General features: G+C 46.4%; 1 protein-coding gene across 1 annotated transcript in view; it reads left to right on the forward strand.

Annotated features, from left to right (window-relative positions):
- Positions 1-14,649, forward strand: part of ddr2a (discoidin domain receptor tyrosine kinase 2a) — a 29,601-nt gene extending 14,952 nt beyond the window's left edge. Inside the window, exons 3-18 of the mRNA XM_034529937.1 lie at positions 632-746; positions 8,256-8,358; positions 9,041-9,272; positions 9,402-9,549; positions 9,721-9,823; positions 11,015-11,198; positions 11,307-11,547; positions 11,680-11,745; positions 12,089-12,225; positions 12,342-12,552; positions 12,682-12,923; positions 13,031-13,158; positions 13,279-13,476; positions 13,555-13,789; positions 14,277-14,426; positions 14,518-14,649. Of these exons, the coding sequence (XP_034385828.1) occupies positions 665-746; positions 8,256-8,358; positions 9,041-9,272; positions 9,402-9,549; positions 9,721-9,823; positions 11,015-11,198; positions 11,307-11,547; positions 11,680-11,745; positions 12,089-12,225; positions 12,342-12,552; positions 12,682-12,923; positions 13,031-13,158; positions 13,279-13,476; positions 13,555-13,789; positions 14,277-14,426; positions 14,518-14,649 (2,592 nt within the window). The 5' untranslated portion in view covers positions 632-664. The remainder of the gene's footprint in view (positions 1-631; positions 747-8,255; positions 8,359-9,040; positions 9,273-9,401; positions 9,550-9,720; positions 9,824-11,014; positions 11,199-11,306; positions 11,548-11,679; positions 11,746-12,088; positions 12,226-12,341; positions 12,553-12,681; positions 12,924-13,030; positions 13,159-13,278; positions 13,477-13,554; positions 13,790-14,276; positions 14,427-14,517) is intronic.

The following is a 14,649-nucleotide window of genomic DNA, read 5'->3' on the forward strand; positions in this document are numbered from 1 at the left end:
TAGTTATGCATTTCCTTGTTTATCTGGGTTTCTGTTTTTTAAACAAATAAAATGTGGACAAAAAACAGTTTAAACTGGTTGGATTGCCGGGCTGTTGGACTAAGGCGGTCAGTTGGAGGCGGCTTGTTGGTGCTGCGTCTGTGCAGCTGAAGTCATGTCTGGGACTCAGCGTCTCTCTCTCTCTCTCTCCTCCCTCCTTCATTTATTCATGCCTCATTTGTTCCCACAATTAGTGAGTAATATTGAAAAATTCGAAAGTTTAAATTTTTTTAATTGCATATGAACTGAAGGCTTGTATGGTTGATATAGAAATATCACCACTGTTAGAATTTTAATAGGCCTTCTCTCATAGAGTGATAAAGCACCAAATAAATGGACATTTCAGTTTGGTGGCAATTATTGTGTCTTTTATTGACTGAAATAAAAAAAATAAAAACATGCTTCCAATTAAACTCTTATTTTCCCCTCGTATATGCAAACAAATGCTCCGTTCTCATGAGTACAGAGGAGCGAATATATAAAATTAAATGTTTTCCTCAAACATACCGAGCTATTTTAGCCTCTATAGCCACATATCAAAATGTGGTATTTCCACGGTTGCGTAACCGACAGTGTCCGTCTTCTCTTTCAGATTGGAAGTCTGTCTCTGTGCACGTGTTTTGGGATGAAGCACCTGTGGGACGTTCACTTCCTGCTGCTCATCCTGCTCTACCTGCTCGGAGCCGTCACACCGCAGGTCAACCCAGGTCAGTGCTGCAGCACCAGGGGGCGAAGATTTGGGTCTGCAATGAGTTTCAAAGGAGATTTGTGAATACTGTAAACATGTTGGCGTTGTTGAAAGTCAACGTTTCTGAATCGAATATATGTTTAATATCAGTCCTGTATCGTATTTGCATAAAGGCACAGTGGTTAACGTTGTGAAACAATTAGTTAGGTTGAGGCAACAAAACTATTTTATGGATGGATAAAACAAATATATATGTATTGAGCCCACACTGGAGAAGTTAAATTGTTACAGCAGCTCAATAGTCAATGAACAAAAGATAGAAAAGGGATTGAGTGATGAACGAGAGAAAGAAATACATATAGATATGTATACAAATGAATATAATTGCACAGGTTAAATGTGTGCTACTAGTATTGCACGAGAGAAAGAAATACATATAAATACGTCTACAGTCCTGTATTTTGTTTGGTGTTTCTCGCATCTTGTACATTCATTAACGGTCGCTCAGTCTACTGAAGCCACTTGCTGTCACGTGCTCCGAATGCAAAGAAAAACGTCGACCTTGAACACATCCACGGTTTTGCAAGAAACCTCCAATGCCAACAAGCTTTTCCTGGGTGACTGGTGCTGGGTTTGGTTTTCTCCGGTCCGGAGTGATAAGTGTTGCGTTGTCCCCCGGTTTATCCTCTTTGATCCCAGCATGCACTCCTTTCTCCAGCTCTCATTCGCACTGTTTTTCTTTCTTTTTTGTGATGTCAATGATTCCTTTAACATGGAAATAGAGTGGCAACACTTGGCGAGCAGAGACAGAGTCAAATAAGGAACCAAGGAGAGTTTTTTTTTGGTTTGGTTATTGTTGAAATTTTAGAAATTCAACAGATATTTGCCAGTAAAAAAGCCGATCCGGCTCGTGTTTATGACTTCAGTCTCGAGGCTTCTTGTCATCACGCTGACTTTTCTGTATCGCTGAAAGGATAATGAGTGTGTGATGTGTGTGCGCAGATCAAAACAGTAACTAATGATGGTTTTGTCAGAGGGGTTCAACAGAGGTGCCAAGCAATGTTTAAAAAGAAAGAAATGACTTCCACATCCTCCGGCCTCCCTCCAAGCCCGCTTCCCCTTTCAAAACTATTGAGATTACGTTCTGCATCCAATTTTCTTTTCTTGGCGTTTATGAAAAAAAAAGAAACATGAGGTCATGATGACAGTCAACAGGACTAAATATATAAAATACACCAAAACAAACACAAAATGATGAATAACAAGCGGTTGCTTTCCAAGAGCGTAGCTTGAAATCCTTCATTTTCTTTTGCGTAAACACACACTCAAAACCTGGCTTTCCCCGTTTGTCGCTCATTCGTTCTTCGTGCCAAAGCAAACCGAATAAAACATTATTTTTATTTTTTTAAGTGCGAGAGAATGAGTTTCATGAGGAGCTTTTAAAAAGCGAGGAAAGAAAAATAAAGAGGGTGAGCAGAGATAGAGATCACAGAGAGTGTTTAGAGAAGGAGCTTCGAGTGTGCATGCTGTGGTTACTTTCATGCATACGTCTCCTTACACACACATATATGTATATATATATATATATGTTAATAGCTACATTTCTGGCCTATTTAACCAGATGACCTTACAAGATTGTATACAGGATCTTAGATCTCGTAGCATTCAGCACCAAAACCGATATGAGGCATCTTCTCAACCACACTTAATTGAGAATTTGAGTGACTTTCCTTGCTTACTGTGTTTTTGAGTGTGTGTCTGTATGTGTGTGTGTGTGTGTGTGTCTGCTCGCATGCATATACGCACACTGTGGATCAAGCTATCCCACTGGAGTCTGTGGCTAATGCATACCAGACATTCTGACAGCAGGAAAGTCCATTGAAACTGGCTCTGCCTTTCTCCCGAGCTCTTTGTGTGTGTGTGTGTGTGTGTGTGTGTTTGTGTGTGTGTGTGCGTGCGTGTGTGTGTGTGTTTGCCTGTATTTGACCACCCATAGGTCATTGAAAACATTGTGTGTGCATCTGATCGTGGTCAAAGTTCAACAAGTTCAAAGCTTTTTTTGGTATCTGCGATCTGAGCCAAGGGGATTTCTTCACTCAGAAACCACCAGCGGATTATTACAATTCACTAAAAGCTCAAATCTCAACCTGCTCTAATAGATGGAGGCAGGATACATCCACCAATAATTCTGTCTCGTGCTTTTAGAGAAGAGGGTCATTTTTTTTTTTTTTTTCCACGGTCTGGAAATATTCATGGGTGAATTTAGTGGAGCTGAGATGCTGAGCGGTGCCAACTTTCCCCTGTTTAAAATTCCCAAGCAATGGAGTTATACCATCCCTGTCTTTCCCATTTCACTCGTGAGTGGGCGAACTTTATTTCACTGAAGAGGGGGTGGGGGGGGGGGCGGGGGGGGGACATGAGCAGAGCAGCCCAATATTAAGCAGTACTGTTATGGGGTGTCTTCTTGGGAAGGTGAAAGAACGAGTGAATAAATGAATGAATATCAGAAACGGTTTCTTTGAATCCTCAAAATCACACATTCGACTTTAAAGTGAGACTGTGTAGCTTTTAAAAGAGGAAATAACCCGTCGTAACTTTTAAATACTCGCGCTGATGCTACGCTACGTCGCAGATAAACATTTTATTTTGTTTTATCGCAAAGGTAAAAACCACAGAAATAAAGTTTTACCATAACGTTGGACTTTGTTACGGGGGTCAAACTACGTCAGTAAAGTGTCGTTGCAGCTCGCAGAGCAGTTGGCGGGATTAGCATTCAAGCTAACTAGCCAGTTAACCCACTAGTTAGCTAGCAAGTTTGCTAATTGCAATGGTACGCATAAAAATGGCCGCCGCTCTGACCACCTACATTCAAACGCACCGTACCTCTCCAGGAGACATGCCTAACGAACTATAACTCAACACGTTATTTATATTATTATTATCTTTTAGAGTTGTTGAGGTGAATGTGACAGTTAACAGTCGTCTATTCATACATCCTGATGGAGGTAAACGCTTCTTCTCCCCACTGGGCCAAAAAAACACGAACATCTGGCTTTTGGCTTTTGTGGGAGAGGTTGCAATCTGCTTCATCCCCAGACCAAAAATTACTCTGCAGAACTCGCAGGTATTTATCGGCTCAAGCACCCGAACCTCGTAACCTTAGTGACGTTGAATGTGACGCATCAGGGGAAAAAAGAGATGTTTTTTTGTTCAATGCTAAACAAACATACGAATGCAACTTTTGGTTGAAAAAAGGGGGTATAAGTCCAATTTGTGTTCTCCCTTTAGCTGGCAGCGAGTCGTATATAATCACCTGAAACCAAATATCGTGTTCTCGTTAGCTTAGAATGAACCGAAACAATGAGCTAAAGGGCGCTAAAACGGCTCCACGGAGCTGATCGAAACCTGCGAGAACGAGAGAACCCTATTTTTTATTAAAGGTAGTCGTTTTTTTAAAGCAACTGACTCCAAAGGATCTTAAAACCTGTTAATCCTAGACAGTAAAATGTAAAAGCAACAACACAACCAAAACTGCAGCTTTGACGGACAGGTATAATGTAGCAGATGCATGATGTGTGTGTGTGTGTGTCTGTGTGTGTGTGTGTGTGTGTGTGTGAATGTATTTGGGGCCAGCGGTTGGTCAGCAAACGCTGCAGAACAAACCTTCCTTTCAGTAGTCCGAGGGGGGGGGGGGGGGGGTAGAAATCAAGAGGTGAGAGAGAAGGTTTTGGTCCATTACTCCTTCATCTCTCTCCATTCCTCCAACCACACAAAGCTGGTATTTTTCCACCTTTTTTTTTTTATTTTATTTTTTTGTGGGGCGATATTTTTAGATCCTGTGGCCAAATGTTGAGGCTTGGAGGTTGGTGGTGTGTGAGTGAATGTGTGTGTGTGTGTGTGTGCATGCATCCAAACGAACACACACTCGCCTTGCCCCCATAGCTCACCCCGGGGGTCAGCTCTGAGTGGGCCGGGTAGATAAATAAACACAGCGAAAAAACCCAACGTTTGGAAGAGCGGTCGAGCATCCGGCTCGGCACACTGAAACCTCGTCTCTCTGACTCTCTGCAGGATGTGGTTGAAGACGCTCTGATAATGACATCAGTGTTCTTTCCCCGACCGGTAATATTGCATTGTTTGTGTGTGTGTGTGTGTGTGTGTGTGTGTGTCCATAGAAGAATCACACAGCACCTCTTACCACATGACCCACTCAGAATCATCCCGTTTCCACTAAGGTCACACACCTGATATTTATGTGCACATGGAACTTTCAGTGGACTTAAATCAGATGTAGGTCAGATTTTTTTTTTTGTCTTCTACATCTTTTTACGTCATCCACAAACACCTCCGTACGGAAGTAGCAGCCATTGCTCCTCAAAATAAAAGCACTTCATTCAAAAATAGACAAATAAACAAAAATCTACGCTGACTGTAGTGAACTCCCTGTTTACTTTCATACGACTGCTTGTTTGTTATTATTCTTTTGCGCCATACACGTCACAAAACAAATGTGTAATCTGTCAATAAACGTCTCGATTTAAATTTTATTTTGATGCCCAAAAGAAAATGTTACGCTGCAGAGCTGCAGAGGCGTGGACTCGAGTCACATGACTATTTACTCTCGAGTTACAAATTTAAACGACTTTTAGACTCGACTTGGCAAAATCAAAACAGACTTCCAAACTCCACTTGGTACTTTAGCGCCAATGACTCACGACTTCACTTGGACGTGAGCCCTTTTTTCTTTTTCGTTTTTTTTACTGGAGTCACATGACTTGGAGTCAGACACGAGCCGCAGACGTGACGACTTTAGGACTCGACTTTGTACAAAATAAAAAAAGACTTCCATGTGTTTTGAGGACGCGCGGGGGGGGGGGGGGGGGGGGGGGGGAGGGTCAGTTCAGGGTTTTTCACGGGGCCTGGAATCTGATATTGGCCTCCCCAAAAAAAAAAAATGATTATTGGACCTCTCCGCTGTTTCTCTTGAAGTAGGTTCTGAAGATTCTGTGTTTTTACTCCGGCTATCAGTCGAGCGATCTGAGGGCACCGCGGCTATCATTAAAAAATATGCGGCGTAATGGGAGAACATTTGTATGATTTCTGTTGATGGGAAGAGGGCAGCACTGAACCAAGGTCAGAGAGGACGAGATGAAAGGAGGACAGAGGAGGAAGCGGACGTGGACATCTGGAAGAGTTTTTTTGTTTGTGACTCACTTCACAGTCGTCACTGCGCCACTGCCAAGACGAGGCCGTGCATGTGTGTGTGCGTGCGCGTGCATGCATGCGTGCATGCATGCGTGCATTGTGGTTGGTTTCGGTGTGAGCGGCGTATCGGGTCGTCGGCCCCAAAACCGTCGGGGGGATTTTCACGTTCTTGACTTTTTAAGCAAAAATATTTGGAGGAGATCAAGAGAGAGAAAAAAAAAAAAAAAAAGAAGAAGGAAAGAAAACAAGCAGGAGAAGGACAGAGGAGGCCTTGAACCTGCAGCTCTGCTGTTGCTGGCTTCTTCTCAAAGGTTTTCCTGTGAGACAAGGAGGCCACGCTAACCGCGGTCCGTCGCCCTTTAACTTCCGGGGAAAGTCGCCGTCACAGAACACAGAAATCAAAGCTTTCATCCATAAATGAGGCTAACTAGCGGTCACATCCTAGCGGCCATGTTTACATGCACACTAATAGTCCACTATTATCTCCAAAGTTACAATATTCTGACTGTAATAAGGGTCATGTGAATCTGAATGAGGCATTCTGGATGTTGCAGATTGAGACGTGAGTGATTATGTCGATGTTATTCTGTTTTTTAGGAGCATTCTTTGGACATAATATGCGTCTCTCAATTAGGTTTTTTTTTTCTCGTCAGTGTGAGACCTCTCGCCTTGTTTACAACCGGCTCCGTGTGTTGTACACAAATCAACGAGGCGAACCAGCCGGAAGTATTAAAAATGCATGCCCCAACAAGAAAAAGATCACGTTTTCTGGGGGGTTTTTTTAGAAGGAGAGCCACACGCCTACTTTTAAATGTTATTATTGATTCAGCAAAGTTCAAGCTGTTGGACTCGAGTCACAAATTTGATGACTTTGGACTCGACTTGACAAAATACAACAAAAAAAAAGATCTGTAACTCGACTGAATCAATGCATATTTGACGCTGTTCATTCCCGTCAAGTTAACAATCATGTCGTCAAGTTAACAAAGAAATATGCATTACCGCATGCAAAAATGACATTACGTTTGTGACGTTACTGCACGTGAAGGGAGATTTGAGTGGAATATTCAAACTTAGTGGATATTTGGCCAAAACACAAGACCGACCTGATCCTGTAGATAACGCAGTGAAGGGGAAAGCGCCCTTTAATTATTATTATTTGCTCTCGGAAACACCCCAAAAAAATCAGTCATTCAAAGCCTTTAAAAAAGTTAATGGATGCCATGCTGGATGTGTGTCACGCTCAGTTAGCCACGAGCCGGCTGAGTCTTAATGAGATAAAGATTTTTCTTTCGCTCTTAACTTTCTTTAACTCTTTTTTTTTTTTTTTATATATATCATCTCTCGCTCCCTGAAAGAGGGGGAGAGACCACACAGGAGGAGGAAGAGGAGGCATGAGGGGGAGGGCGGGCATGCAGGAAAACAGAGGGCATATTGCTTCTATTGACCGCACGGTGGGGGCGTGATGGGTTACCACACACACACACACACACACACACACACACTCACAGTAACAACATGTAGATGCACTGTTTGGACTGGCAGAAACACTGAATGGATCCAGCTTATTATTTCAATAAAGCAACCACAATGTGAGTGTGGACATGTGTGTGTGTGTGTTTGTGTGTGTGTGTGTGTGTGTGTGTGTGTGTGTGTGTGTGGTACTCTCACATCACCCCCCTTTTCCTCCACCATCAATCGCATTTGTGCAGGGTGTTTCTCGACAGGAGCCGGGGTATGAAGTCGTCCCGGCTCCGAAATGTCGGCGAGCGTCTGGTGAATGTTTGATTTCGGGGTTTCCAAATGTTTCAGCGATGACCAGCGCCGCCGCGGTGGGTCCGAGGAGAAGCTGGGCGAAGGCGCACGTGCTTCAGAGTGTGGTTGATAATCCAGTTTGCCTTGAACGCCAGCGGGTGGAACTGGAATATCCTTGAATAGAAGCATTGCGATAAGACTTGAGTAGAAGTAAGAGCACGCTCATTAAAAAACTACTCGACTTAAAAGTATCGGTTCATTCCATAAATAATTGTCTGAATCTACCGATCTGCAAACGGTGGTAGAAATATTCAGAGCCTTTACTTTGCCTTTAGTTTGATAGTTAATATATCCGAAAATCAATATCACTCACATGTCTGTCAATTAAATATGAAACTCCAGCTAACAGCCAGTTAGCTTAGCTTAGCATGTAATGGAGTCCCTTTTTCTTGGTAAAATACAGGGTTAAATAAACAGGATGACTGGATGCTCACCTGTTGACCTCCCTGACCGGATCCACAACATAATCTAACACCTTGTTGTTGTTGTTGTTGTTGTTGTGTCTCAGGTGTGTGTCGGTATCCTCTGGGCATGTCAGGAGGGCAGATACAGGACGAGGACATCTCCGCCTCCAGCCAGTGGTCCGAATCCACCGCTGCTAGATACGGCAGGTATGTATCTTTCACATGCACACACACACACACACGCACGCACACACACACACACACCTATGCACAGACACAAGTAATGAGTGTGTGTGTGAGAGTGTGTGTGTGTGTGTGGGGGGGGGGGGGGGGGGGGGGGGTATCCTGCAAAGGTGCCTGAGTATGCTTATTTGCAGTAAGCCACAAACTGGGATATCAAGGAAGTGTGTGTGTGTGTGTGTGTGTGTGTGTGTGTGTGTGTGTGTGTGTGTGTGTGTGTGTGTGTGTGTTGCAGAACTTGGGTGGCCTTCAGTAAGTATCAGGATAATGATGTAACACACTTACCCCGTCCATCCCAGCTGTGTGTTTCTTCCCCCCCCCCCCCCCCCCCCCCCCCCCCCCCCCCCCCCCCCCCCCCCCCCCCCCCCCCCCCCCCCCCCCCCCCCCCCCCCGCCCCATTGCAGGTCCTTTGCCCAAAATTAACACTTTAAGACACATTTACGACTCAAAGACTTCACCGAGATGTTTTTATAGCAGGCTGTAAGAACTGAAATCCGTCACCGCACTCGCTTCTACTTTCCTCTCACCTTTTTCCACTCCATCCTGTTCTACTTATTTCTTCCTCCCATGGCCCTTTCCCCCTTTCCTGCTGTAACACGATGAACATCCACAGTAATTTCATCCCTCTCTCTCTCTCTCCAACCCCAAGGTTGGACTTCGAGGAGGGCGACGGCGCCTGGTGTCCGGAGATAACAGTGGAGCCGGACAGCCTGAAGGAGTTCCTCCAGATCGACCTTCGCTCGCTCCACTTCATCACCCTGGTGGGCACCCAGGGGCGTCACGCCGGGGGCATCGGAAACGAGTTCTCCCAGATGTACAAGATCAAGTACAGCCGCGACGGGAGCCGCTGGATCTCGTGGAGGAACCGGCAGGGCAAGCAGGTGAGTCCTGCACGCTGACGTGCACTGTGTGATCTATTCATTTACCAAACCAAAGAGGTCCTGGTGACCGTGGGGGGGGTCACAGGGTTCGGTTCTCTATCGCCTCAAGGTGCGCTTGTTCCCCGCCAGGTGATCGAGGGCAACAGGAACGCCTACGACATCGTACTGAAGGACCTGGAGCCGCCCATCATCGCTCGCTATGTCCGCTTCATGCCCGTCACGGACCACTCCATGAACGTCTGCATGAGGGTGGAGCTCTACGGCTGTGAATGGCTGGGTGAGAGGTGGCTGATAGTGATGAGGAAGAGGAGGATGATGAGGATGAGGAGGAGGAGGAGGAGGAGGAGGAGGAGGAGGAGGAGGAGGAGGAGGAGGAGGAGGAGGAGGAGGAGGAGGAGGAGGAGGTTATTTCATCACAATAAATGAATACTTTTCTTCTCCTTTACAGACGGTCTGGTGTCGTACAACGCTCCAGTCGGAGAACAGATGAGCTTACCTGCTTTACCTGCTTACTTCAACGACTCCGTCTATGACGGTGCTGTCATCCACAGGTGTGTGTGTGTGTGTGTGTGTGTGTGTGTGTGTGTGTGTGTGTGTTTTTCATTAATCCTTCCTGCTTCATCACTGCTCTCTCATCCTCTGTCTCCTCTTGTTGTGGCCCCGTCGCCATGGGGACCGTGACAAGGTCATGGCGGCTGACTGGGTTGCGCAATACCTCCCCAGGAATGACTTGAGTCAACCCCGCCGCCGCCGCTCATGAAGTTGAGAAACCGGAATGAGCCCATTAATTCCGGTTGATGACGGGTGGTGTTTATATATATATATCGCAGCGCGGTGAATAATGTCCTCCATGACACAGGCGGGGCTCCCGTCTCCACGTGGAGGCAGAGAGAAAAAGAAAATGGCCTTTATTACGATGTCACAGCCCAAATGCAGACGAGAAAAGAACCGGCTTTACAAGCCCGCCCCCTAGTGGTCAAAGGGTGCAGTTTACAGGAGTGCTTATGGAGAATCTGCTTGTGCACATACAAGGAATTATAATAGTTTTTTTGCATCTCTCCCAAAGCACTTGCACCGAAATATAATGTTGTGGTAATATTTATATTTATATTATTGTGTAGCTTTGTATTTTGGTGCTTTTGGCATCATTTTTCATGTCAATCAAGCCACATTCAAATTGAATAGCAGCCAGGAACAAGGACAACAGAGCTGGAGAAATGAAAGTAAAGAATAGACACAACTGTTAAGTGCACAAATAGTAAAAATAGGTATAAATATGAATAATACATTTTTTTTTTAAATCTAACTTTTCAACCCTTTAAATAGACAGACTGTCTGACACCTGTGATGCTAATTAGAGGACACACCTTAGTCCCTTTGGTCAACTTATGATGGGGTACCATCATATTTGTCCAGGCCACTTTCATTTTTTTATTATTTTTTTAAATGATTCTGTTGAACCAAATTTCAAAAGCGATGTCTGATTTTGAGAATTTTTTTAATTTATTATTACTTTTTGTCAATTTCAAGTTATTTCAGTGACCACAGAAAGGGCACCGACAATGTAGTTCACCTGTGTGTGTGTGTGCGCGTGTGTGTGTGTGTGTGTGTGTGTGTGTAAGTCCTGCAATGGAAGGCAGTCTAGAGTCTCTCTCTCCAGTCCTGATGGTCTGTTCCGGTCCTGTCTTGGTGGAGGTTCAGAAAGTGACCTTCCTCTTTTCACACGTGTCTCCGTGTCTCAGCATGACGGAGGGCTTGGGCCAGCTGACGGATGGCGTGTGCGGCCTGGACGACTTCACGCACAGTCACGTCTACAACGTGTGGCCCGGCTACGACTACGTGGGCTGGACCAACGAGAGCTTCCCCAGCGGATACGTGGAAATCATGTTTGAGTTTGACCGCACGCGCAACTTCACCACCATGAAGGTGAGAGGCCTCCCCGACCACACAAAGCTTTTTTTAAAAATGTATTCTTGTTAATCCTTGAAGGAAAAAAAAAAAAAAAAAGTGTCTTTTTTTTTCATCTGCACACAGGTGCACTGCAACAACATGCCCTCGCGGCACGCCAAGGCCTTCCGCCAGGTGGTGTGCTACTTCCGCTCCGAGGCGGACTGGGAGGCCGCGCCGCTCGCCTTCGGCCCCGCGGAGGACGAGGAGAATCCCGGCGCCCGCTTCGTCACCGTCAACCTGGCCAATCGCATGGCCAGCGCCATCAAGTGCCAGTTCCACTTCGCCGACGCCTGGATGCTCTTCAGCGAGATCACCTTCCAGTCAGGTAGAGACCGAAGCACCGTGTGTATTGATCTGTGCAACATATTTGAAGGGTATATTATTTTGTTATTATTATTATGCATGCTGTTGTATGTTATTTCTAATCACCTCTGTGTCGTCTACATCTGTATCATAGATACAGCCATGTACAACACCACTCTGGCTCCACCCAAGACGGGCCTGCCCCCTAACATCCAACCAGGTCAGTGATCGCTCCACACCGGACGGAGACCTGCACACGCTTTATGAAATGCGTGGCACATTTTTGTTGTTGCATTTTGAACAGTTCAGTTGGGATTTTCATAAATGTGAAAAAGAGAATAAGACGGTTGAAGACTACACACAAGGCTCATATCCGTAAGAATATGGGATGAGATGAAGTGTACGCTGTTTATCAGAATCAAGAGCATTTATTGTCCAGATTCCTTAATTCCTTAAAGAGATTCCGGCTTCCTGTTTTTCACAAGGTCAAAACTGAGTAAAATAATTGCGGATGCAGACAGTAAAAAGGTGTCTCCCCTTGTCCCCTCGTCTCCCTTCCCCAGAGGATGACCCCACCCACAAAATAGACGACAGCAACACCCGGATTCTGATTGGTTGTTTGGTGGCCATCATCTTCATCCTCGTGGTCATCATCGTCATCATCCTGTGGAGGCAGGTGTGGCAGAAGATGTTGGAGAAGGTGAGCACGGGCGCGTGACACCCCCCGTCGACGTCATTTCCATTTATTATATTTTTAACTTCTTTCGGGAGGTGGTCAGACCTGTTCCTTCAACCCCCCCGCGTCCTTCATTCTAGGCCTCTCGCCGGATGCTGGACGATGAACTAACTGCCAGTTTGTCAATACAGAGTGAGACGTTCGCTTACACCCACAACCAGTCGAGCACAATCAGCGAGCAGGAGTCTAATTCCACCTACGAGCGCATCTTCCCCCTCGGCCCGGACTACCAGGAGCCGTCGCGCATCATATGTAAGCTGCCGGAGTTTGCTCAAAGCTTAGAGGAGCCCGGTAGGTGGAGAGAAACAACAAAACAACAACCCCCTGTCTGCCTCACATCCATTTAAACTGATGAACAGCGTGGTCCAGGCCGTATCCCATCGCCATCTTTAATCACGTGCTTCCCACGTTGTGTTCCAGCTTCCGCCAGCGCGGCAGCTTCCAAATCCACCGCGGCCGCCGCGGCCGCCGCCGTCCAGGACGGCGCCCCTCACTACGCGGAGGCGGACATCGTGAACCTGCAGGGCGTGACCGGGGGCAACACGTACGCCATCCCCGCGCTGGCCATGGACCTGTTGTCGGGGAAGGACGTCGCCGTGGAGGAGTTCCCGCGCAAGATGCTCACGTTCAAGGAGAAGCTGGGAGAGGGCCAGTTCGGAGAGGTCGGTGTCTTCTCCTCCGAGCTCCGGATGCATCCTCGGCCTTCAGGTGATGTTTTTTTGGTTGTTTTTTTTTAAAACGTTGCTTGTTTTCCCTCCTCTCCCCTCAGGTGCACCTGTGCGAGGCAGAGGGAATGCAGGAGTTCATGAACAAGGAGTTTTTATTCGACATCCCCGAGGACCAGCCGGTTCTCGTGGCCGTGAAGATGCTGCGCTCAGACGCCGACAAAAATGCGAGGTATCGAAACCCCGGACGCGACCCGATTGATGATCTGCGCCCAAAACGCCTACATGTTTAGTACCTGACGCCGAAAAAAAATACATCTGGAAATGATAACTGATTTCCTCTCTCCGGTAGGAATGACTTCCTGAAGGAGATAAAGATCATGTCGCGCTTGAAGGACCCCAACATCATTCGCCTGCTGGCCGTGTGCATCTACAGCGACCCCCTCTGCATGATCACAGAGTACATGGAGAACGGGGATCTCAACCAGTTCCTGTCCCGCCACGAGCCCGAGGGGCAGCTCGCCGTGCTCAGCAACGCGCCGACAGTCAGGTGGGTTCGAGGAGACGAGTGAAGGCCTCGTCCTCGTCTCTTCTGTTCCTCACGCTGTTTCTCTCCTCCGCTCTCCAGCTTCAACAGCCTGTGCTACATGGCGGCTCAGATCGCGTCGGGGATGAAGTACCTCTCCTCTCTGAACTTTGTGCATCGGGACTTGGCCACGCGGAACTGCCTGGTGGGCAAGAACTACACGATAAAGATAGCCGACTTCGGCATGAGCAGAAACCTGTACAGCGGGGACTACTACCGCATCCAGGGCCGGGCGGTGCTGCCTATACGCTGGATGTCATGGGAGAGCATCCTGCTGGTAAGGACTGACGACTTTAAAAAAAAAAAAAAAGGAAGCACTTCCCCCAAAAACGACCATCTGTGTGTCGGTTAGACGCCTCGTGTTACTTTGAAATTATTGAAGAGAACGGGAGGATCGAGAATTTTTTCTCTGGTTTTGGATTCTTCCAGTTGTACGCATATATTTTGGGGCTGAATTATTCCTTTTAAAGTGAAGAAATGTAACTGAAATTACACACTGAAGATGAAAAAATTTAAAAAAAAAAGATATACAAAGTTTTATGCAAAATTGTATGCAAAATTTGTATTCAGTATAGGTAATACTTCAAATATACTGCAATACTTTTCATCAGAGTGCCAATAATGACTTGACGGACATTTATTAAGTCTTTCAAGATTGCCACTTTTACAATAAATGTTGACTTTAATTCCAGAAGATTAAAATCCTTTATTTCGTGTGTACTCGCCGAGCTGATGTGGACGTGTCACCCTGTTGTGTTGCGCAGGGTAAGTTCACCACGGCCAGCGACGCGTGGGCCTTCGGGGTCACCCTGTGGGAGATACTAAACTTCTGCAAGGAGCAGCCCTACTCCCAGCTCACCGACGAGCAGGTGATAGAAAACACCGGGGAGTTCTTCAGGGACCAGAAAAGACAGGTGAGCGTCGCTGCAAACACATTTAATACACACATTTATTATACGTGTATTTCCCCCCTGGCTCACACTCCTGGCCTCCATGCCTGTGCAGATCTACCTGCCTCAGCCTGTGCTGTGTCCAGACTCGCTCTACAAGATCATGCTGAGCTGCTGGAGGAGGAACACAAAGGAGCGACCCTCCTTCCAGGAAATACACCGAGCCCTCCTGGAAATGCAGCCGTAA

Source organism: Cyclopterus lumpus, chromosome 4 (genome assembly GCF_009769545.1).
Source record: "Cyclopterus lumpus isolate fCycLum1 chromosome 4, fCycLum1.pri, whole genome shotgun sequence".
Taxonomy (NCBI): domain Eukaryota; kingdom Metazoa; phylum Chordata; class Actinopteri; order Perciformes; family Cyclopteridae; genus Cyclopterus; species Cyclopterus lumpus.